At 44.1% G+C, this 24,821-nt stretch overlaps 1 protein-coding gene across 6 annotated transcripts in view; it reads right to left on the reverse strand.

Moving 5' to 3' along the window:
- Positions 1–2,373: 2,373 nt before the first annotated feature.
- The window catches only part of PTAFR (platelet activating factor receptor), a 36,162-nt gene continuing 13,714 nt past the window's right edge, over positions 2,374–24,821 (reverse strand). For 4 of the 6 annotated variants that reach the window (XM_061148353.1, XM_061148354.1, XM_061148355.1 and 1 more), the window contains exon 2: positions 12,379–15,641. In XM_061148353.1, coding sequence (XP_061004336.1) covers positions 14,567–15,625 — 1,059 coding nt within the window. In that variant the 5' untranslated portion in view covers positions 15,626–15,641 and the 3' untranslated portion in view covers positions 12,379–14,566. Of the gene's footprint in view, positions 2,932–3,863; positions 4,972–12,378; positions 15,642–24,821 lie in introns of those variants that run through there. The other 2 variants (XR_009693811.1, XR_009693812.1) reach the window with 2 other exon arrangements.

Genomic DNA, 24,821 nt, shown 5'->3' on the forward strand with positions numbered 1-24,821 from the left:
TTGTCTAAAATGAAATGCATATAAACTCAAAAGGGAGAGAGAGAGAGACCCCACAAACACCAGGTCACAGAAGCCAGGGAATGAGAGTTTTAAGAAGAAAGGAATGTTTAACAGAGTCAAATGCTGAGACGTCAAGTGGGAACCCTGATACCATGTAAATGTGTAGACCATCTGAGCCCAAGGCAAGTGCTCCACATGAGATGACCCCTCTCCCCTCGTGTCTCCCATAGCTCCATTCAACAGTATTCAGACAGGTTAGATTTAGCTGTATGTAACAGAAAATCCAAAATAACAGAAGTTTAAACAAGGGACAGTTGTGTTTCTCTGTCAAATAAAAGTGGTCCAGAGGTAGGCAGAAGAGGGCGGGAATAGTACACCACCAATATCATGGACCCAGGCTGTTCGTCTCATTCTGTTCTACCATCATGGCTCAGAGCTTCCATTTTCAAGGTCACTTCAAGGCCGAGCACGGCTGTTGGAACATCAGATTCCAGGCGATAAGAGAAAGGGGGGAAAAGCAGAAGAGGCTCACTTGACTGAGTTAATCCCTTGAAGTAACGTCTCCAGAAGTCCTTTCAACTCTTCCACTTACACCTCATTGGCTGAAACTTAGTCAGAAGGCTGGTTCTAAAGAGTTATAATAAAGAATCCAATTTCAAAACAAAAAAAGAAGGCTGGCTCCCTGTAGCAGTAAGGAAATGTAGTCTTTTTTTCTCTTTTTACTACTTTTTTCTTTTCAAGATTAATTTATTTATTTTTGACTGCGCTGGGTCTTCACTGCTGCTCTCTGGCTCCCTCAGTTGTGGCGAGTGGGGGCTACTCTCCGTGGTTTCAGTACCCGGCCTTCTCATTGCAGTGGCTCAGAGCATGGGCTCTAGGCGTGAGAGCTTCAGTGAAAGTGAAAGTCTCACAGTTGTGTCCAACTCTTTGTGACCCCATGGACTAAACAGTCCATGGAATTATCTAGGCCAGAACACTGGAGTAGGTAGCCTTTCCCTTCTCCAGGGGATCTTCTCCACCCAGGGATCGAACCGGGATCTCCTGCATTGCAGGTGGATTCCCAACCACTGGACCACTAGTGAAGCCCTGGAAATGTAGTCTGTAAGCTGGATGTTTGTTACTTCAAATAAAATAGGGGTTCTTCTGTTTTGGACTAGGGAGAGAATAGATGTTAGGTAACTGGCAATATTACTGCTCACGTTCGATGGCACATATAATTATTCTTGACAGATTACCAAATGGTATTGTTTCCGTTGTCTTCCCCTTGCCATTTAACACATCTATGCAATAGTTGTCATCATCTCCATTTTTCCAGTTGGAGAAACTGAAGTTCAGACATAGGCAATCAGTTACCTAAGGCCAAACCACTAGTGATGACAGAACTGGGAGACAAATCCAGATCTAACTCCAAGGCCAGAGTTCTTCCCCATGCCCCATCTTGCCTTCCTCAACAATTTTTGGCCACTACTATAGTTAAAATTCAGTTGTTATGAAACATCCCTAATATTGCAGGCCATGGGATCAAGTATAAACAATGAAACAATGGGTTATTAGGGTTGACAGATATACACTGTGTGCGTGCATGCTGAGTTGTGTCTAACTTCAGCCGTGTCTGACTCTTTGCAACCCTATGGACTGTAGCCCACCAGGCTCCTCTGTCTGTGGAATTCTCTAGGCAAGAATACTGAAGTGGGTCACCATGCCCTCCTCCAGGGGATCCTCCTGACCCAGGGATTGAACTTGGGTCTTCTGCACTGCAGGCAGATTCTTTATTGCTGAGCCACTGGGGAAGCCCCGACATATACACACTGCTGTGTGTAAAACAGATAGCTCGTGGGAACCTGCAGTATAGTGCAGGGAGCTCAGATCGGTGCTCTGTGATGACCTAGAGGGGTGGGATGAGAGTGGGTGGGAGGAAGGTTCAAGAGGAAGGGAATATATGTGTACATATAACTGATTCAATTTATAGTACAGCAGAAACTAACACAAGGGCAGAAGGAGAAGAGGACGTCAGAGGATGAGATGGTTGGATGGCACCACCGATGCAATGGATGTGAACTTGGGCAAACTTCGGGAGATGGTGAGGGATGCGGAGGCCTGGTGTGCTGTAGTCCATGGGGTCACAAAGAGTAGGACATGTCTGGGCAACTGAACAACAAAAATAGATAAGCAACAAGGACCTACTGTATAGCACAAGGAACTATATTGATTATCTTATAATAACCTATAATGGAAAAGAACATATATATATATATATATATATATATATATATAAATCACTTTGCTGTATACCAGAAACTAATACAATGTTGTAAATCAGCTATACTTCAATTTAAAAAAAAATTTTTATTTAAAAAAAGAAACAATGGGGACTTCTCTAGTGGTGCAGTGGATAAGAATCAACCTGCCAATGCAGGAGACATGTGTTCAAACCCTGGTCTGGGAAGATTCCACATGCTGCAGAGCAACTAAGCCACAGCTACTGAAGCCTGCACGCTCTAGGGCCCGAAAGCCACAGCTAATGAGCCCCTGTGTCGCAACTCCTGAAGCCCACGCACCTAGAGCCTGCATCCTGCAACAAGAGAAGCCACAGTGATGAGAAGCCCATGAACCATAAATAGAGAGTAGCCCCCACAGCAACGAAGACCCAGCACAGCGAAAAATAAAGAAACAATGAACTACGCAAAGCAGTTATCATCTCCTCCATCACTAGTCTCTCCCCCTTCCTTAGTGCTCACTGGGTACATAATAAGTGTGTACCCCAAGGGCAGGATCAGTTACTGCCCTCTCTGGACACCCCCCAGTCTGGGGCAACTTTGGTGCCAACTGAGGGGATGAGGTAAGGTATCAGATATTAATCTGAGGAGAGACAGGCTTCTTGTCATCCAGGAGCAAGCAATGATGCATCCTAAGTGTCAAATTGTTCTCTTCCTAGGAGAGAGAAAAGAACCGACATTTACTATAGCCATTTTACAAATAAGGAAACTGAGGCTGGGGAGGCTAAGTGATTCACCTAAGTGATTACACAGCCAGTGACAGAGCTGAGATTCAAAAGATTTGTAGCATTTGCTGATTTCTGTGGTGTAAATACCCAGTCAAGCTACCAATGTGAACACAGAGTTGGGAAGAGACACTCCTGGTAGCCTCTCACACGCCGGATGACCTGGCTTTAGCTCTGAAAAGCAAGCATAACATGCCGTTGCATTTTTAACACGTCTGCCATTTTGCTACAGTGTGAGGGCAGAAACTTCTTTTGTTGCTCCCACCGCACATGGCAGAGGGCTAGCGAAAGGCAATCGCTGAAAGTAGGAAAATGAAAGGACACTCATTCTCTTTCCACAAGGCCGCATTGCCTCAGACAGTCACATGTAGCAAGACTCTCACGTGTATAGAATTTTAATGACTCAGCCCTTTCACACAGAGTAACTCCAGCAGAGTTTGTTGAATCCATGGCAGGCAACCCCGCCTTGAACATGATGAACCCACCATGAGAAAAGCTCCTTTGGAAGTCTGAATTTCTCTCATTTCACCCCACTTCTTCCTACCCAATCTTCCCATTTTCCCAAGTGGTATGTGTGTGTATGTGTTCACATAAAATGTACTATCGTAGCCATTTTTAAGTGTATAGTTTAGTGGCATTAAGGATATTTCCACTGTTGTTCAATGATCACCACCATCCATCTCTAAAACTTTTTTATCTTCCCAGACTGAACCTCCATAGTCATCAAATGATCACTCCCCATCCCCCTCTCCCCCAACCCTGATAACCACCATTCTACTTTCTGTTTCTAAGAATTTACTGCCCTAGGCAACTTGCACACGTGGAATCAAACAGTATTCATATTTTTGTGACTGGCTTATCGTAATATCCTCGAGGTTCATTCATACTGTAGCATGTAGCATACATTTTAAGGCTGAATGATATCCCCTGGTTTTGTACACACCTGCATTTTGTTTATCCATTCATCTGTTGATGGACACTTCAGTTGCTTCCACAGTTGGCTATTCTGAATACTGCTGCTATGAACTTTGGTATTAAAGTTCCTGCTTTCAGTTCCTTTGGGTATATAACCAGAAGTGGAATTACGAAGTCATAGGGTAATTCTGTGTTTAAGTTTTTGAGGAACTTCATGCTGTTTTCCATAGCAACTGTGCTATTTTACATTCCAACCAGCAAGGCACAAGGATTCCATTTTTCCACATCCTTGCTAACACTTGTTATCTTCTGTTTTCATGTCATCTTGGTTTTGATGTGCATTTCCCTGATGATTAGTGATGCTGAGCATTTTTTTCATATGCTTGTTGGCCATCTGTATATCTCTTTTGGAGAAATGTCTATTTAAGTCCTTTACCCATTTCCTAAATGACTTGTTAGTTTTTTTATTGTTGAGCTGTAGAAGCTCTTTATATATTCTGCATGTCACTCCCTCATCAGATGTGATTTGCAAATAATTTCTCCCATTCAATGGGTTGCCTTTTATTTTTTTAAGACAGACCCTATGAAAAGAGTCACTTGCTTTTTTAAAAATATTTATCTATTTGGCTGCACCAGGTCTTAGTTGCAGCACTCAGGATCTTTGATCTTCCTTGTGGCATATGGGTTCTTTTATTCATAGTCACAGCATGCAGGATCTGTTAGTTGTGGCATTTGAACTCTTAATTGCATGTGGGACCAAGGATCAAACCAGGGCCCCCTGCATTAGGAGCACAGAGTCTCAACCACTGGACCACCAGGCAATTCTCATGGGTTGCCTTTTAACTCTGTTGATAGTGTCCTTTAATGTCCCATCCTTTCTTTTAAGGAACCGATTCATCATTTCCTTCCATGGGCCAAAACCCCTGACTCGTGTATGTGGCAGTTCTTCTTAAAAACCTCTCTGAGCTCCTCTTTTCTCTTCTCTGCCATCCTATGTACCATTGAATTTGCTCTTCACCATGTCTTCTCACCAGACTTTCAGGATCAAGCAATTCCTGGTCAGGAATCAAAAGCAGAATCATCCCATTACTCAATTGATTTGAATGAAAACTGGTGATAATACCAGGTACAACTCCAAGAGAAGACACAGGGGAACCAAGCTGGGTCTGTAAGAAGCCTCACATACGAAGTGGCACACGTTTATGGTGTGTTAAGGTCACTTGCATGTTAACCAACCAAATCACGGTATTGAGCATATCACTACTGTCTGAACAGCTTATGGGAGAGAAGGAGTGCTTGGCTCCTGAAGGTTCATGTTTCCTCACTAGCGGTCTGTGCGGTTCAATAACAAATACATGAAAACTTTTGTTGGACCAAAAAAAAAAAAAAAAACCAACTCTCTCTGAATGTATTTTAGAATGACCCAGGAATTTATATTAAAAAAAAGTCAGACTGATCACACTCTGTTCCTCTTGTTAAGAAAACAAAACTTAACTAAGTAGATTTTAAAGATCTTATTGGCTAATTATTGAATTTATTCAGTCAGGCAATGTCCCTTCTAATAGGCAAAAAGGAGCAGCACAAAATGAAAGATTTTTATTGGTAAAAGGGGGTGAGGACAAGGAAGTTTTACTAACAAAAAACTGGCAGTGGCAAGTTCATCTTCCTTTAGGAGCCGAGGAAGGCAGGGGTGTATGAGGCTGATGACCTCAATAATTAGATGATTTCAGATGGACTGGTTTAAGAAATTCATTACTGGGAGATGCTAAAACTGCAATCAAGTTAGGTATTAGGTCTTGGGACCTAATTAGGTATTAGGTATTTGGTGACTTGGGGTTTAGCATAAGTGACTTCATTTTGGCCCTGTTGTCTTGTTTTTAACACTCCCTTTCACAGTTTCACAGTTTTAAGGAAAATTCATATGAATATGCAATATGAACTTCATGTAAAGGAACAAGGGAGAAGGGGTTGTGGGCTCGAGTGGGAAAGGAGGCTGTGGGGAACGACGCACTCTATCAGGGCAGGACAGAGCCTTTACTAAGTATTTATTTTGTGCCAGGCACTGTCCTGAGAAGCTTTAAATCCTCAAAATCACACTATTACATTCACAGTAAAATTATTCCCATCTAAAGATGAAGAAACAGAGGCAGAAATTGAACCCTGGCCATGTGGACCCCACAAGGACTTCCCTTGTGGCTCAGCTGGTAAAGAATCCACCTGCAAAGTGGAAGACCTGGGTTCAATCCCTGAGTTGGGAAGATCCCCTGGAGAAAGGAAAGGCTACCCACTCCAGTATTCTGGCCTGGAGAATTCCATGGACTGTATAGTCCACGGGGTCACAAAGAGTCGTTCATGACTGAGCAACTTTCACTTCACTTCATATGGACCTCAAGGCTATTTTACTGATCACTATATGACACTGTGTATTCTTTGGACCTGGAATTATCTGCATCCAAACTCAAATGACTGGGCTTCTCTGGTGGCTCAGAGAGTAAAGAGTCTGCCCGAAATGCAAACTTCCCTGGGCTGGGAAGATTCCCTGGAGAAGGGGGATACCCACTTCAGTATTCTTACTTGGAGAATTACATGGACAGAGGAGCCTGGCAGGCTACAGTCCATGTGGTGACAAAGAGTCGGACATGACTGAGCGACTAACAAACTCAAATGACTAAAGAGAACATGATTAAAAGCCCATTAGTAGAAAGAAAGAAAGAGAAAGTTGTTCAGTCATGTCCAACTCTTTGCAATACCATGGGATATACAGTCCATGGAATTCTCCAGGCCAGAATACTGGAGTGAGTAGCCTTTCCCTTCTCGAGGGGATCTTCCCAACCCAGGGATCGAACCCATGTCTCCCACATTGTGGCAGATTCTTTACCAGCTGAGTCACAAGGGAAGCCCAAGAATACTGCCCATTAGTAATCTGAGAGAAATTCAAACTAAAAACAAGACTTTACTTTATACTTAACAGCAGCTTGAAAGTTGGACAATGCCAAGTGTGAGTGAAGATTTGGGGAAATAGAAACTTTCCTGTAACCATGAGTGGGTGTGTAGCCTGGTGAGGCCATTCCAGAATTGACTTGGCATCTCTTCACCCAGTTAGATACCAGTGTAGCTTATGACCTAGCACTGGTTATGACCTAGCTATTTCCTGGGTATACATTCCAGGCAAATTCTTACACTGGTTCATAGGGGAACATCTGGAACCCTCTCCTCAAATCATTATTTGCAGAAAAAGGAGTTTTTTTTAGGAGTAACCTAAATGTCCTTACACTTAGGAGTAACGTAAGTGTCCATTGTCAGGGGAACAGGTAAGAAAAATGTAGATTCACCTGGTGGAGGTGAGCCAGGCAGACGTTTGCATCAGTGAGCCAGATACACACACTTCAACAAGGTTACATCATAAAAGCAATGCTGAGGACTTCCCTGGTGGCCCAGTGGTTGAGAATCTGCCTGCCAATGCAGGGGACATGGGTTGGATCCCTAGTCCAGGAGATTCCACATGCCTCAGGGCAACTAAGCCCCTGTGCCACAACTACTGAAGCCACCAAAAAGAGAGATTCCATGCTCCACAACTAGAGAGTAGCCCTGCTGCTGCTGCTGCTGCTGAGTCACTTCAGTCGTGTCCGACTCTGTGCGACCCCATAGATGGCAGCCCACCAGGCTCCGCCGTCTCTGGGATTCTCCAGGCAAGTGCACTGGAGTGGGTTGCCATTTCCTTCTCCAATGCATGAAAGGAAAAGTGAAAGTGAAGTTACTCAGTCGTGTCCGACTCTTTGCAACACCATGGACTGCAGCTTGCCAGGCTCCTCCGTCCATGAGATTTTCCAGGTAAGAGTAGTGGAGTGGGGTGCCATTGCCTTCTCCGAGAGAGTAGCCCTAGCTCATGGCAACTACAGAAAACTGCATGTAGCAACAGAGACCCAGTGCAGCCAAAAAAGTAAATTTTTAAAAAATCAATGCTGATTGGGGAAAAAAAAATGAGAACCAGAATGAGGCCCATAGCCCAATTTATGTAAATGATGCCTTTTATGTAAATTTAAAATCAATATGCATGGAAAATAACACTACATTTTCGAAGGGAACATACAAGTCAAAGATATGTGTTGCCCACACTAGAACTATTGTGGGGGTTGGGCCTGGAGAATGGTGATGAAGGAAAATGATGTGCACTCAGATGGAAAAGTGGACCAGAGAAGCGTCTTACAAAAACCAAGGTGAGAAAAGGGGTTTATGCATCTCAGTTCTACCAAGGTATTGCTATGTGACCTTGGATAAGTCATTTCATGCCTTGATACTTGTTTTTCTTATCGGGAAAATAGGAAGATATGAGCCTTCACATCATATGTCATGAAGGATGTCGACAGAGGAAGTCAGCACAGCAGAATGGAAAGTGCATGGCCTTTGGACATGACCCAGCTGATGACTGAGTGGCTTTGGGGAAGCACTTGACTCTCTCAGATTCTATTTTAAACGAACTGATCAACATAGGCTTCCCTGAGAAGGGGACATTTGAGCAAAGTCTTGTAGGAGGCAATGGAGTTAGCTATACAGAAATCTGGGGGAAAGTAATTCAGGCAGAGGAAAGAGTCAATTCCATCAATAGGTAAGGACTTGACATTCCCTCCACAGTGCCGGCCACATGATCTGTGCTCAGCAGCTGTTGATTGTTCACTTACCCCTTTCCCTCCTCCTGCAGAAATATCAGGATCCAGGTCACCTTCTAGCTCCAGTGACAATGGCACCCTGGCTTCAGAAGCTCTTTGGAACACTGTATTCACTGCAGGAGTGCCCTCCCTAACAGACCGCAGGAGCCTCAGCCCAGTAAAGTCATCCCTACCGGGGCTTCCACCTGCGTAGGTAGCACAGAAGCCCCAAGGGAGAAAGGCAGGGACCTCATGAGATCCCTACCCCAGCACTCATCAAAGCTAGGACAGTGCATAGAGGGGCTTGGGCCAGGGTGCAGTCACTTGGGGAGAGGAGAAAAAGGAAGGGACCCATATTTATTCAGGCAGATCTGGGTTTGAACGTTACTCTGCCACTGAGTAGCTCAGGTACACTGACACATCCCTGAAGCCCTCTGAGTCTCAATCTCCCCATCTAGAAAATGGACATGGAAATAAATCTATACAGCGGTTGTGAGGGATCAGTGAGATAAGATCTGTGAAAGTGGCAAGCAAGTATCTGGGGCTCACAAAAAAGCAGGCCCCTTCCTTTTGTGACAAGTAGTTGGGAGGCATCCACTGTCTTGTTCAGTCAGCTTGGATCTTTATTTATTTTGTTCATTTCTATGGGGATTGAATTGAATCACCTACCTTTCAAGGAGGGTATAAAGCTATAGTGAGATATTAGATTAAAAACTGCTTAGCATAGTTACTGGGCCAAAATAGGTACTCCATAGGTGTTCGTTGGTTACCTAGATGGATGGGTGAATGGAGACATGTATAAGTAGATGGATGATGGACAAATGGACAGATGACTGGGTAGATGGGGGGACAGTTTACTGGTAATATGTCAGGGGTCTTAGGAAGCAACACTGTGAACAAAGCTAGTGGAGGTGATGGAATTTCAGTTGAGCTATTTCAAATCCTAAAAGGTGATGCGGTGAAAGTGCTGCACTCAATATGCCAGCAAATTTGGAAAACTCAGCAGTGGCCACAGGACTGGAAAAGGTCAGTTTTCATTCCAGTCTCAAAGAATGGCAATGCCAAAGAATGTTCAAACTGTTGCACAATTGCACTCATCTCACACGCTAGCAAAGTAATGCTCAAAATTCTCCAAGCCAGGCCTCAACAGTATGTGAACTGTGAACTTCCAGATGTTCGAGATGTTCAAGATGAATTTAGAAAAGGCAGAGGAACCAGAGGTCAAATTGCCAACATCCATTGGATCACAGAAAAAGCAAGAGAATTCCAGAAAAACATCTACTTCTGCTTCACTGACTAAAAGTCTTTGACTGTGTGGATCACAACAAACTGTGGAAAATTCTGAAAGAGATGGGAATACCAGACAACCTGACCTGCCTCTTGAGAAATCTGTATGCAGGTCAAGAAGCAACAGTTAGAACGGGACATGAAACAACAGACTGGTTCCAAATTGGGAAAGGAGTACGTCAAGGCTGTATATTATCACCCCGCTTATTTAACTTATATGCAGAGCACATCATGCGAAATGCTGGGTTGGATGAAGTACAAGCTGGAATCAAGATTGCTGGGAGAAATATCAATAACCTCAGATATGCAGAGGACACCACCCTTATGGCAGAAAGTGAAGAAGAACTAAAGAGTCTCTTGATGAAAGTGAAAGAGGAGAGTGAAAAAGTTGGCTTAAAACTCAACATTCAGAAAACTAAGATTATGGCATCTGGTCCCATCACTTCATGGCAAATAGATGGGGAAACAGTGACAGGCTTTATTTTCTTGGCCTCCAAAATCACTGTAGATGGTGACTGCAGCCATGAAATTAAGACACGTGCTCCTTGGAAGAAAAGCTATGACCAACCTAGACAGCATATTAAAAAGCAGAGACATTACTTTGCCAACAAAGGTCCATCTAGTCAAAGCTATGGTTTTTCCACTAGCCATGTATGCATGTGAGAGTTGAACTCTAAAGAAAGCTGAGCACTGAAGAATTGATTCTTTTGAACTGTGGTGTTGGAGAAGCCTCTTGAGAGTCCCTTGGACTGCAGGAGATCCAACCAATCCTTCCTAAAGGAAATCAGTCCTGAATATTCATTGGAAGGACTGATGCTGAAGCTAAAACTCCAACACTTTGGCCACCTGATGGGAAGAACTGACTCATTTGAAAAGACCCTGATGCTGGGAAAGATTGAAGGCAGGAGGAGAAGGGGACGACAGAGGATGAGATGGCTGGATGGCATCACTGACTCCATGGACATGAATTTGAGCAAGCTTTGGGTGTTGGTGATGGACAGGAAAGCCTGGAATGCTGCAGTCCATGGGGTCGCAAAGAGTTGGACATGACTGAGCAACTGGACTGAAATATATATGTCAAGGGAATCATGATTTGTATTACAGAAATACCAAGTCTTCAAAAAACAAGTGTTTTACAAGAGAGTTTTATTATATCTGCTATGGCCTCAGGTCTTAAGCACAGATATAACAGAGATGAGCAGAAATAGGCACAGCTGTGCCCAGTTCTAGCCAGCTGTGAGCTGCCCTTACTACTCTAGTGTCCATGACTCATCTGGATAAGGTAAGGGACCAGGTCTTCCCTGAGCCAATGTTCTCTGAGATCACTGGTAATTCCCTGGGGTCAAGACTGAGATCAGGGGAAAATGCAGGGTGAGGACTTCTTGATGTGCAATATGGATTGAAAATCCTGATTGGTGATATTTCATTGAAAGAATTACAACTCAGCTTTTTTCCACAACCCTGTTACCATTGCAAGAAATGCATTCCACACTATGTAATTTCTACAGTCACGTAGCCCCTCTGAGCCCCATGTTCCTCTCTGTAAGATGAAGGAATCGGACCCTCCTATTTCCAAAAATTCTGATTTTCTGAAAATCCTTGACATCTTTTTAAAAATATAGATATATTAATAGAACTTTGGGGAAATATATAAATTAAATTCCTTTCTTAGGTGTCCCTAGAGAGGCTTCTTAAACTCTCTCACAATAAGTGCATGTATGTTTCAGTGTGTGTTCATGTTACACCCTGGGCAAGCAGGATGCTTTTTAGACAGAGCTCATTCTAGTCTCAAGTGAGAAATGTAGATACACTGATGATTAAGATTCAATTCCTTCAACTATACTTCAGTCTTTAAAAAAAAAAAGAGAGAGAGAGATTCAGTTACTGCCCCCAGGGTAGGAAAGAATACATTGAAATGGATAAACTTCAATACTTATTAAGGTATTAAAAAATTGCACCCTCTTAGACCTAAAGTGCTGCTAGGTCAATTAACTCATCTGGAGGAATTCAGGAAGTCTGCCTGGAGGAGGTGTTCTGGGCTAGGTCAAAAAGAGAGAAAGCACCTGAGACGGTCACAACCAGGCAGAGGTCACGGGGGGTCGGTGGGGGAAGGTGGTTGTGTTCAGAGTATGAGATATTGCATGAGTCATAGCATGAGCTGCAACCTAAAATACTCCTCCACTCTCCTGAGCCTGGGTGGGAGTGAGCTTGGGCAACTTTCTGTGAGAAGCAAAGGGGCGATCACAAGCTATCACCTCAGAAACATTTGTCTCTTTATTGAGCACTTAGCAAATACAGACCCCTGTGCGCTTCATACACATCACAGCCACAACTCCTAAAGTGTGTTGTGCAAGTTGTGGGGCATGTGAGGTGACTGTAAATAGGATGCCAAGAACATTTTGATTTTAATACTGACAGTTTATGTTTATGTTTACCCTCTATGTGTGCCAGGTGGCATTCACCTTCATTTACAGTTTAGTTCTAAAGCAACCTTTTAAATAAGTGTAAGTTTAAAAAAGTGACTCAATCTAGAGAAAAATATTTATTGAGCAAAACATACAGATGGTACATGGATCTTGCGAAACTCATGATATGGGTACATAAACGGCTGAAATTCAAGAAACACTGCTTTAGCATACAAGTATTTATCTCCTTCAGAGCTCTCTTGGTTGCAAAGTAATCGATATTATTACTCATTCAAATGAACTTGAGCAAAATAGGAGAGTGTATCCTAACAAGGGAATCTCACAAGGACCCAAAGGAAGTAGCATGGATTTGAGCTTCAAGAAGGGCTGGGCAAGAGGGCTGGATTAGAGGGGGGGAGCCAGCAGGCCCCTGGGAGCATCATCCCCTCTTCTCTCCAGGCCTCTGCGGTCCCTTCTGGTCTCAACTTGACTCTGCACATCTCTTCTTTTTTTCTCTGCACATCTCATCTCTTTCTCTTTTTCTGAGCAAAGCCATTATCTCTACTACGTTCATGCAGATACCTTCCCCATCCTGCTGTGCTGACGGCACGCACACACCTCACCTATGTGAGCACACACACACACACACACTCACAGCTCCAGAGTTTATATGCGTTCAAGTGAGTGGCCCGCAGAACCTGAAAAAGCATCCCTGAATTTTGCTGCTTATTCCCAAGGGAGAACCTGTCTGACCCCACAAGAGCCAGACACTCACCTCTCATCCCCTATTGGAAGATTTAGGGGGAACAAAATCTCAAAAACAGAGAGACTCTGGGAGGAGCAGTCACCCTGACCAAGAGGTATCTGATCCTCCTAACAACTCTGAGGTAGGAAATCCAGCTCACAGTCCTTTGGCAGGAAGTGACACAGCCGCAGCTTGAACCGGCGTCTGTGTGACACCAAAGTTCAAATCCACTGCACTGTTCACACGGTCACCTCTCCTAAGTCCAGCCCATGGCGACCGGACCAAGCAGGTCACTGGCCCATTGATAGGCATTTATCAAAATCAGCCCAGTGTGCCGGAAACCAGGATCCCAGCCTTGCAGGGACACTGGCTGGAAGGGAGGATGGTTTCTGGAAATCGGGGCAGCTCCTCCAAGCCCCTGAGTCTGAGGCTGCCAGGTTCACACCGCAGGTGCTCAGGGAGCTAGAGGAGGATCAGACATCCAAAGCTCCTCAAGAGCAGTTTCCCCCTCTCTTCTGCACCCAGAGTGCAAAGTGCCTGCCTGCCCTAGGGATTGTAGGTGCTCCCCTCACCTCCTGGGAGCTCAATCAGAGGGGCCTCCCAGAAAGTGAGGCGGGGAGGGGAGATGCCAGGCTCCTTCCACCCTGGAGGCCTCACTCACCCGCAGGCACTTCTCAGCCTGAGTGCCATTTCCCATGGAAGCCTCTGGGCATCACAGTGGCCTGGAGGGCCCCCATTTGGCTTTGGCGGGGCTTGCCCGCCCACAGTGGGTGGCTGCCTCACAGGAGTTACTTCCTCAGAGTTCCTTGTTGAGACAGACAGTGGAAGTGGCGGTTGTGTTTCTCCTGCCGCCCCAGAGCTGCCCCAGGCCGGTGGAAGAGACTCATCTGATTCAGGAGAAAGGCTCCCTGTTCTAGTTTTTGGCCCATGCATGTATCTTCTCTGGTCACCACTCAGTAGAGGTTTATACATGAATTAGGAAAACGTTCCACCAAGCCAGGTGGACGTGGCTCCCCTTCCACCTGGGACACTCCCCTAGGAAGTGTCGCAAAGACCTTGTGCCTGTGAGTGGAGACTGAGTGGGATCTTCCTAGCTCAGAAGTCGATTCCAAAGACAGTGCCATAGCCAGGGGAGCATCCCTTTCCCCAAACCCCTTCTCTGCCTTTTCAGTGATGAGAGTGGTGGTCCAAAACTGTAGGCCTGACTCATTTGGGACTGCCGCCCTGGTAGGGTGAACTGGGTGACTCAGAGTCTGCTCACAAGGACTGCCTCCTGGTCCTGACATCCCTTCCAGAGCCATCAGACTGGGATGACTCTGCCAGCCAAGGTTATATGGCATGCGTCCAAAGGTGGCTGAAGGGGCTCGTTCAAGTTCTGAATTTCCCAGCTGTCTGGTTCTGCCAGCACCCCCACCTTGGTGAGGCAGCCTCCATACCTAACCAGCCACCAGTGCCCAGGGAGGAGGTGCTAGGACCACAGCAGACACCCCTTCCCTCCCCGCCCCGCTCAGGTCAGTCGATGATGTCCGTGGAGAAGAAGCCTCCGGGCCTGGCTCCAACAGTTAGACTAATTTCTGAGGGATTTGACAGGGCCATCTTTGAGCTGCAGGACCACTTCCGTGCCCGTCTCCGAGGTGGCCCGGGAGCACTTCCGGCTCTCGCGCATACTGTAGAACTTCTCCGTGAGGTGCTTGCGGAACTTCTTGGTGAGGAAACAGTAGATAATGGGGTCTAAGACGCAGTTGGTACTAAGGAGGCAGAGAGTGACCTGATGCGCATCGTTAATCGCCTGGTGGAAGTCGGTGTCCTGGAAGCCCAGCTCGGCCAGGGTCCAGGGCAGCTGCACGAGGTGGTGGGGCACGAAGCAGATGATGAACACAGCCAGGACCGTGCAGACCATCCAGAGAGCCCGGCGCTTGACCTCGGCATTGCGCTGCATCTGCACCTGCTGCGTGAGCAGCGTGCGGATGATGACCAGGTTGCAAAAGAGGATGATGAGGAAGACGAGGAAGAAGCTGAACACGAGGAAGATGTGGATGATGAGGACTGGGATGCTGCCCTTCTCGTAATGCTCAAAGCAGCGTGTGATGTTGCCCGAGCCGCTCTTGCTGCGCTCCTTGTTGGTCGAGTCCAGGACGAAGAAGTAGGATGCTGCGCCCACAATGGACACCCAGATAATCAGGGACAGAAGGATGCCACGCTTGCGGGTGGTAGCCTGAGCAGTCTTGATGGGCCTTGTCACTGCCTGGAAGCGGTTGTAAGTGATGACAGCCAGGAAGGCCACTGAGCAGTAGGTGTTAATGAAGAAGAAGCAGCCAGCCACGTTGCACAGGAATTTGGGGAGAATCCAGTCGCCCTGGTTGTAGTAGTAGACGATCCACAGGGGCAGGGTGACCAGGAAGAGCAGGTCAGCCATGGTGAGGTTCACCATGAAGATCTTTATCTCGTTGAATTTCTTGGAAGGGTACAAGTTGGCAAAGACCCACAGCACATAGCTGTTAGCAATGACCCCCAGCACAAAGACGATGCTGTAAAAAATTGGGAAGAGGGTGTATCGGAACTCGGAGTCCACACGAAAGGAATTATTTGGCTCCATCGCTATGGGCTGGAAGTGGCTGCTGGTCATAGGATCCTGCCTGTTCCTGAAAGACCACATAGGGATTCTGGTTAATGAAGGGCCAACATGGTACTCTCTTGTCTACTCTGTTTTAAGACTCCTGTTTTGCACATTTTAAAAACTCTAAAATTGATGGCGTTTTCCAATTAATTGACAATGTTTTTTCTTCCTACCTAAAATAATGGTGTGTTTTTAAAATGAAGGGCCTCTGAGATTCAATAAAATCAGTGGCAGTGGAGTTTCTTTTCTCTTGTTTCATTTTAAAACGTATCTTTTTATTCTTGACCTCGTTTTGACTTAAAGTTTTAGGTAATCTATTCCTGGTGATGAAATATATAAAATTTAAAATATTAATTTAAATTATAATGATTTTAATTTTCTGACAAAATTTGAATATTTTTGTATTGATGAAATTTGAAATAGAAATTTTGATGATAAAGTTCTATGTTAAAAAAATAATTTACATGCTCATACAAAATCTGGGCAATACGAAAGTGTAAATTAGGGTCACCCAGAGAATGAAATAGCAGCTATTTATTAGAAAGAACGAGTTAGATCTAATTGTACTGACAAGGGAAGTTGTCTCTGGATAATATTATTAAGTAAAACAAAAGAAATTGGTATGAACTCATTATATATGTGTCTATGATATAGAAAATGGTCTAGAATGATATACCTCAAAGTGTTGACAAGTAAGTAACTTCTAGGAAGGTGAGGTAGAGGTGGTAGGAAGGATATTTACTTTATACTTTTTGTTTGTTTGAACTTTTTAGGAGCATGTTTTACTTTAGTAATTTAAAATTTTTTAATATAATTTTAAAATAAAAGTATAGTGGAGAAACCCAAAACACATTGCTTTAACCAAGCAATCAAGAATAGCATCATTGTTAGTAAAACATAGCAACATCAAGTACACCTGGTATGATGTACTGAGAAGCACACATTACTTTAGTGGTGTTTTTGTCAAAAATGCAAAATCTCAATTTAGTCATGAGAAAACATCAGACAAACTTAAATTGAGTGACATTCCACAAAATAAATGATCAAAATCGTCAGGGTTGGGACTTCCCTGGTGGTTCAGTGGCCAAGATGCCACACTTCCATTGTAGGGGGCCTGGGTTTCAACCTTGGTCAGGGAACTAGATCCCACACACCACAACTAAGACCCAGCGCAGCCAAATAAATAAATAAGGTCATAAAAGACAAGGAAAGACTGAGTTATCATAGATCAGAGGATACTAAGGAGACATAGGACAACTAAGTGAGACATGGGATCCTAGGTTGGTATCTGGGGGAAAAAGTCATTAGAGGAAAAACCGGTGAAGTTCAAATAAGGTCTATAATTTAGATAACTCAGTATCCATGTTCATGTCCTGGGTTTGATCACTGTGCTGTAGTTTATGAATTGAGAATGTTGGGTGAAGTCCATACACGAGCTCTTTGTACTATTTTGCAACATTTTTAAAAGCCTAAAATCATTTAGAAACAAAAAGTTTTTTTTAAGGATGGTTGATCCTTGGACAACACAGGTTTGAACTGTGTGGATCCACTTATACATGGATTTTTAAAAAATTAAATACATACTATAATACCACACAATCCAAGGTTGTTTGAGTCCACAGATATGGAACCCCATAGAGGCAGGGCCAACTAAAATTATAAGCAGATTTTCAATTGCGTGGAGAGTTGCCTCCCTTAGCTCCTGAGTTGTTCAAGATTCAACTGTATATTAAAGAAGATTAAAGCTAGCCATAATCACACTAATCAAAGTCTGATCCATTTTCAACAGTTCATCACTCTCATCCACTCTCCATCAAAACCAGTATTTCCTCCCCTCTACTCTTGTTCCTCCTGCTATGGTGGCATCACATAAGCCTGGAAGCACCTCTGATGTTTGTGTTGCAGCTGAGGGGATGGGATGTCAAGAGACTCAGTTGGAATTAAGCAAGGCCCAAAGCTCATCATGTATCACAGTCCAGAGAAAAAGTAGGGAGCTGACAGCGAGAAGCAAGGAAGACAACACTTAGGAGCAGACTTCCCTGGCAATCCAGTGGTTGGGACTCCATGCTCCCAAATGCAGGGGGCACAGGTTCAATCCCTGGTCAGGGAAGTAGGATCCTGCATGCTGCCCAAAAAAAACCCCAAAACACTTAGGAGAACCTCTTTTGAAGCCAGGCATTCTGTTCAGTACTTCCATAGGCACTAGTTCCTTTGAGTCTCACAAAATCCCTTTGAGATAGGAAGTAAAATCCCCATTTTACAGAGTATAGTATGGTCATGTGACTTGGCCAGGGTCACACAGCATTATGGAATGGAGCCAGAATCTCAAATCTGGTTCATTCATACGTTTATCCAACAAATATTTCTGAGCTCCAACTGCATGTCAGGCTCACTGCTAAACATAGGAGGGGCAGGATGAACTGGACAGACAGGACCATGACCTCAGGGAACTTACAGTCTTATAGGGGAGACAGACAAAGGCAATGTAAACAAACTTGGTTGCTATACAAAGAAAATGGGGTGTTAATATGAAGTAAAAAGAGATCTACTTTGAAAGAAAGTGACATTTCTGTTGAGGCCTGAAAGAGGAGCCGAGGAAGAGTGCTCCAGGCAGAGGGATCTGTGTGGGTCTAGGACTAGGGCAGGAAAGAGTTTCAGGAACTGAAAAAAATGGCCATCTGATGACCCTTGCCCTGATGTCCGGCTGCCACTCCACCTTCATCTCGTGCCACTTTCTCACCGGGCTCCAGCCAAAATGGACTTCCCAGGTGGGTCTTCGAGCCCACCCAGGACTCTACTGCCTGAGCTGGCTTCATGCACATCCAGGCCCCTGTCTGGAACACTCCTCCGGATTCACATATACTTCTACCTGGCCAGCTCCAACTCATGCTTCAGAACTTAGTTTCATTTCACTCCTTCAGGGAGTTTTTCAGTGAGCTGCAGGTCAGGTCAGGTCCCATCTCAAAACTCCCTGTACTTCTTAGCTCGATTGTCATCCTATTCTTGTTTGTATGATTGCTTCACCCTCTCCCACTTAACTGTGAGCAAAATGAGATCAAGGACTTTGTCTATTCTGCTCTATTCCCAGCACCATGAACCAACAAATAAAAAGAAGAGGGGGCTTCCCTGATGGCTCAGTGGTAAAGAATCCACCTGCCAATGCAGGAGATCCCTGGTCTGGGAAGATCCCCTTTGCCGTGGAGAAGCTAAGCCTGTGCACCTCAATTATTAAGCCTGTGATCTAGAGCCCGTGCTCTGCAACAAAAGAAGCCACAGCAATGAGAAGCCTGCACACCACAACTAGAGTATCCTCTGCTCTCTGAAACTAGAGAAAAACCCACGCAGAAACGAACATCCAGCACAGCCAAAAATAAAAAATAACTAAATATAAAACAAACAAACAAAAAAAAGTTTAAAGGAATGGGTAATAATTAGCCTTGTTAATTACACCCACCCTTTGAGGAGCCGCAGAGCATTGAAAACACTTGAAGATGTCTAGGGATACTTCCAGGTGAATTTAAAGAAATCAATGATTGGAATTTTGTTGATTGAGAAAGTTTTTGTTCTTTGTTCCATTTAGTATGGTGGTGGTTTGTCTATGTTAGCTGAATAAATCTTGGTTCCATTATTCAAATACATCATTGTGATTCCTTTTAAAAACAAAAAACTCACCCTCCAGTGAAACTGTGAATTACATAGTTGATTTGATTACATAATTCTTTAAATTTCTACCAGAGTACAGTTGGTTCACAATGCTGTGTTAGTTTTAGGTGTGCAGTGAAGTGAATCAGTTTCACACATACATACGTTGCTTCCTCAGCAGCAAATTGCTAGCTTCTACTCAACTGGGAACTTTCCTACTCCTAAAGGTGACCTGTCCTGCCATCTTATCCCAAAGGTACAGGATAATAACCCACAAAGAGTGGTCCATGTAAATGAGGGACCAGAGAGAGCTTTCAGGGGATCCATGAGGTCAAAGCAATCATCATAATAATACCAAGATATTATTTGTCTTTTTCACTGTGTTGACATCTGTGCTAATGGTACAAAAGGGTGAATAAAACTGCTGATTCTTTAGCACCAATCAAGGCAGATAAACCAAACTGTCACAGGAGTCCTATTCTTCACAGTCATGCATTCCATGTAAAAAAAAAAAAAAAAGCCAATTTCACTTTTAAATGTCCTTGATAAAGAAAGGAAATTATTTTATTAAATCTTAAGTACGCTTCTTTTTATTTTAATTTTTCTATTTCTTAAAATTTTTTATTTTTTAATATTTTTTCTTTTTTGGCTGCCCTGAATCTTAGCTGTGGCATGCCAGATCTTTGACCTTTAGTTCCATCATTTGGAATCTTTAGTTGAGGCATGTGGGATTTTTAGTTGCAGCATGTGGGATCCAGTTCCCCACCAAGAATCGAATCTGGACCCCCAGCACTGGGAGCACTGAGTCTTAGCCACAGGACCACCAGGGAAGTTCCTACACATCTTTTTAATAATCTGTGTATCAGAATGGGAAGTACATAGGAAACATCGCTGCTGCAAACTGGAATACAGGGGTTGTCTTCAGAAAAAGACCATTGTCCCATTGTTTGAGTTGTGAGCTGAGCTGTTTTTCATATTACCGTTATCACTTGAAACAATGACTGGCAAACTACGGTTTTTCAGAACTTGGGTATTTGGCAGACATTTTCTCAAATATAAATAAAGTGAACCTGTCTCATCAAGGAAAACAAATGATGCGTTCTTGTTGCCAATGATAAAATTTGAACTTAACAAGAGAAAACTAGAAATTTTGGAAAATTCTATCTGCCAGCATGAGGTTGACAGCTTTCCAACAGTGAAAGAATGTTCTGATGCGCTTGGTAGTTACATTAATAGATGCAATTTTTATACCTTATAATTGTTGTTCTTGTTTCATTGCTAAGTTGTGTCTGACTCTTTGCAACCCCATGGACTGCAATGCTCCAGGCTTCCCTGTCCTTCAAATACCTGATAATGGAAGGTCAATACTCGGAAGACCTATATATCTCAGTGAACCACCATTTTCTAAAAGAGGAAAACATGATGTTTCCAAATCATGCAGAGGTAAAAGATTCAAAAGGCAAGATAGACCAATACATCGCAGTGCTAACAGATGACAGGGGACTTCCCTGGTGGTCCACTGGTTAAGAATCCACCTGCCGATGCAAGAGACACAGGTGTGGCTCCTGGTTTGGGAAGATCTGCAGAGCAACTAAACGCGTGCACCACCAACTACAGAGCAATGCCCTAGAGCCGGTGCTCTGCAACTAGAGAGAAGCCACTGCAAGGAGAAGCTCACGCACTGCAACTAGAGAAAGTCCACTCACAGCAACAAAGACCCAGTGCAGTCAAAAAGCTAATAAATAAATAAATAAATAATTTTTAAAAACAGAATATCATCAATTAGTCTGAAAAAAATCCATTAAAATATTTCTCCCTTTACAAATTAACAACTGTGGGAGGGCAGATTTTCTTCATATGCTTCAACCCAAACAGTATTATCACAATGGATTGAATGAGGAAGTGGCCGTGAGAACCCAGCTGTCTTCCATTGAATCCAACATTAAAGAGATTGGAAAAGAAAAATGTGAATTAACACTACTCTTCTCCCTAAATTGTTTACGTTTTGAAAACTTTAGTTACTTTCTACTAAAACCATGATTTATGTTAACATGAACTGAGTTTATTATTGGTTTCATATTTAAAAACAAAATGTTTTAGAATGTCATTTTTGCTTTTGAATAGAGTAAACATTGGGAGATATAACCCATGTAAACAAAAGTTCCCTGGAGCCCTCAATAATTTTGAAGAATATAAAGAGATCCTGAAACTAGAAAATTTGAAAATCAGTGCTCCATCATGTCAGCTCCTCCTCCTTCCCCTCATTTCGGGTGAGCCTGAGATGCCCCTTCATCTGGGACTGCCCTTGTTTCTTTTTCCTGCTGGACAAAACCCTCATGCCTTAGCGGACCCTGTTCCTGGAGTCTGAGAGGCAGGGAGGCAGCCCACGGCTGGACTGGGCGGTGTGTGGTGCTCACCTTGGTTAAGGAAGCCACATCCCTAACCACTGCCCGCCCCCAACCCCTCTCCCCAACCAAGTCCCTTCCTCTTCTTGGGTTTAGGCTCCAGTTCAGTGGGGTAGGGAAAACTCCAGAATGATCTTTCTCCAGGCAAAGGACTCCACCCAGGACACTCTGCTGGGCACTGACCCCTGTACCACACCTGTCCAAGCCTGGTAGTCTTCCCTCCCAGATCAGAATTAGAGTAAAGTTTGTGAGGTGTTCACCTGGGTGCAAAATTTAAGGGAGCACCAAAAAGTTCAGTAATCCAGATAAATAACATTTTAATGCAATTTTAAAGAATCCAAATCTGTATTACTGACTCTTCCTTTTGCCTCAGACTCCAATATGGCCCTGCCTGGCACTATTACCCAGACTTCATTGAAAATTTTGGTATTTTGTTCATCATGGATTTAGGTGTGGGGTGGGGTTTTTTGGGCATTAATCAATTCTTTAAAAAATAATCTAACCGTGTGAATGGGGCACGCCACCTGATAGCGCAACTCACCCATTCGGTCACTCACATCTTCATTGGACAAGCTCACGGCTGGGCAGAGTCCTGAGACCTCGGAAAACAGACCTTGTCTCTGTCCTTTCGGGATTAACAGACCATTTTCAAGAGAGAGATGCAGAAGTAGGTAAGTGATAACTGAAGGACAGGGAAGCCTGACGCTCTGCAGCCCATGGGGTCACAAGGAGTCGGACACAACTTAGCAACTGAACAAGCGTTATAGTGGAGGTTCTAGATGTCGGGGTCATTCTGAGTGGTGCCCATGGCCCAGACTCCAGAACAACTCTTGTTTCGGCTGAAGGAAGAGAAAGAGCTAGCCTGATGCAGCTGGGAGAGAGGAAGAGACCTGGAAGAAAGTAGAGAATGTGCCTTCTTCTCGGGGAACTTGAGAAGATTGGTTTGGCTAAAGCTGGAGAAGGGAAAGGCTACCCACTCCAGTATTCTGGCCTGGAGAATTCCATGGACTGTATAGTCCATGGGGTCGCAAAGAGTCAGACACAACTGAGTGACTTTCACTTTCACTTTTCACTAAGGGCATGGGGTGGTGGCAAGGAGAGACAGGACTTACAAAGTAAGCATCATCAGTCTACTGAAGTAGGGTCTTGAATTTTAGGCTAAAGGAGTTTTACTTGATTCTGCAGGAAACAGGGAGTCATTGAAGTATGTAGCATTTCATGTTTATGGAAGATGACTTTGAACATTGTGTTCCTGTTCAGTCACTAAGTCTTGTGTGACTCTGTGATCCCATGGACTGCAGCACACCAGGCTCCCCTGTCCTTTACTATCTCCTGGAGTTTGCTCAAATTCACATCCATTCAGTCAGTGATGTTATCCAACCATCTCATCCTCTGTCGCCCCTTTCTCCTCCTGCCCTCAGTCTTTCCTAGAATCAGGGTCTTTTCCAATGAGTCGGCTCTTCATATCAGGTATCCAAAGTACTGGAGCTTCAGCTTCAGCATCAGTTCTTTTAATGAATATTCAAGGTTGATTTCCTTTAGGATTGACTGACTTGATCTACTGGCAGTCCAAGAGCCTCTCAAGAGTCTTCTCCAGCACCACAGTTTGAAAGCATCAGTTCTTTGGTGTTCAGTATTCTTCGTGATCCAACTGTCACATCCATTTGACTGTTGTGTACAGAACAGACTGGAGGGCTTCAGGTCAGAGGCAGAGAGATGGAGAAAAAAATCACTGAAATTGTCCAGTGGGCTGGAGGCTTGGACCATGGTAGATCATAGGGAAATGGATGGCTGTGAGAATGATTTGGAGGTAGAATGGACAGAACTTAGTGATGCAAGGGACAGTGGTTGAGAGAAAAGGAGGAGACACGAATGGCCAGGTTTCTGACCCAGATGATTAGATCTGGGTAGGGTCTGTCTTCACAGAGATGACACTGAAGAGGAAGAGTGTGGGGGTAGGGAGGAGGAATTCCATGGGGGAATGTGTCACAGGTAGAGTGCCTAAGAAACCTCCAGGAGGATCCTGAAGAGCCCAACATTAAAACAGAAGTCAGAGGAGGAGGGAAAACCTAGGAAGGAGGTAGGGACAGGATGGTCAAGAGATAGGAGAAGGACCAGGGGAGCGCCACACTGGAGTCCTCACACGAAGAAAGTTTTGAGAGTGTGGGAAAAGTGGTCAATGGTGTGAAAAGCCACAGCAAGATCCAGTACAGTGCAGACACAAAAGTAAACATTGCACGGGGCCACTTGGAAATCTATCCTGCATGATCAGAGGGAGAGCAGTTTCCTAAGCACAAGTTGAGGAGTAAATGAGAGGCAAGGAAGTGGAATGTCAAATTCTCATTCAAGAATCTGAGCTGAGCAAATAAATTCTGTGTGTGGGCCTTGTGTGTACCCTGATTTAAACAAACTGTGAAAAAATATTTGCTAGACAACTGGGAGAACTCCAACACAAAGTATTAGATGGAATTAAGAAATTGATGCTGGGAATTCCCTGACAGTCCAGTGGTTAGGATTTCACACTGGTCAGGGAACTAAGATCCCTCAAACTACACAGCACAGCCAAAAAAAGGAAAAAAATTGATGCCAATTTTGTGAGGTTGTGATTTTGATATATTGGTTATATATTTTTAGATTTTTTTTTTTTTTCCCTCACTGCCCAGCATGCGGGATCTTAGGTCACCAACCATGGATTGAACCCACACCCACTACAGTGGAAGTTCTTAGTCCTAACTACTGGACCACTAGGGAAGTCTCTAGTTTTAGATTTTAATTCCTTATCTATTATATACACAAGCTAAAGTATTTATGCAAAGAGCCAACTCAGGAAAAAACACTGATGCTGGGAAAGATTGAGGACAGGAGGAGAAGGGAGCAGCAGAAGATGAGATGGTTGGATGGCATCACCAATTCAATGGACGTGAGTTTGAGCTAACTCCCGGAGATAGTGAAGGACAGGGAAACCTGGCGTGCTGCAGTCCATGCGGTCACAGAGAGTCTGACACAACTTAGCAACTGAACAACAAAAAGGATTTATAGGTAGGATTATACAATATCTCAGTTTTGCTTAAAAATATTCCAGGAAAAACACACCTGTGGGCTAATCTCATGTGAGAAGCATCTTCCCCGGAACCCAACCTGTGACAACGTGTACTTGG

This window comes from Dama dama, chromosome 8 (genome assembly GCF_033118175.1).
Source record: "Dama dama isolate Ldn47 chromosome 8, ASM3311817v1, whole genome shotgun sequence".
Taxonomy (NCBI): domain Eukaryota; kingdom Metazoa; phylum Chordata; class Mammalia; order Artiodactyla; family Cervidae; genus Dama; species Dama dama.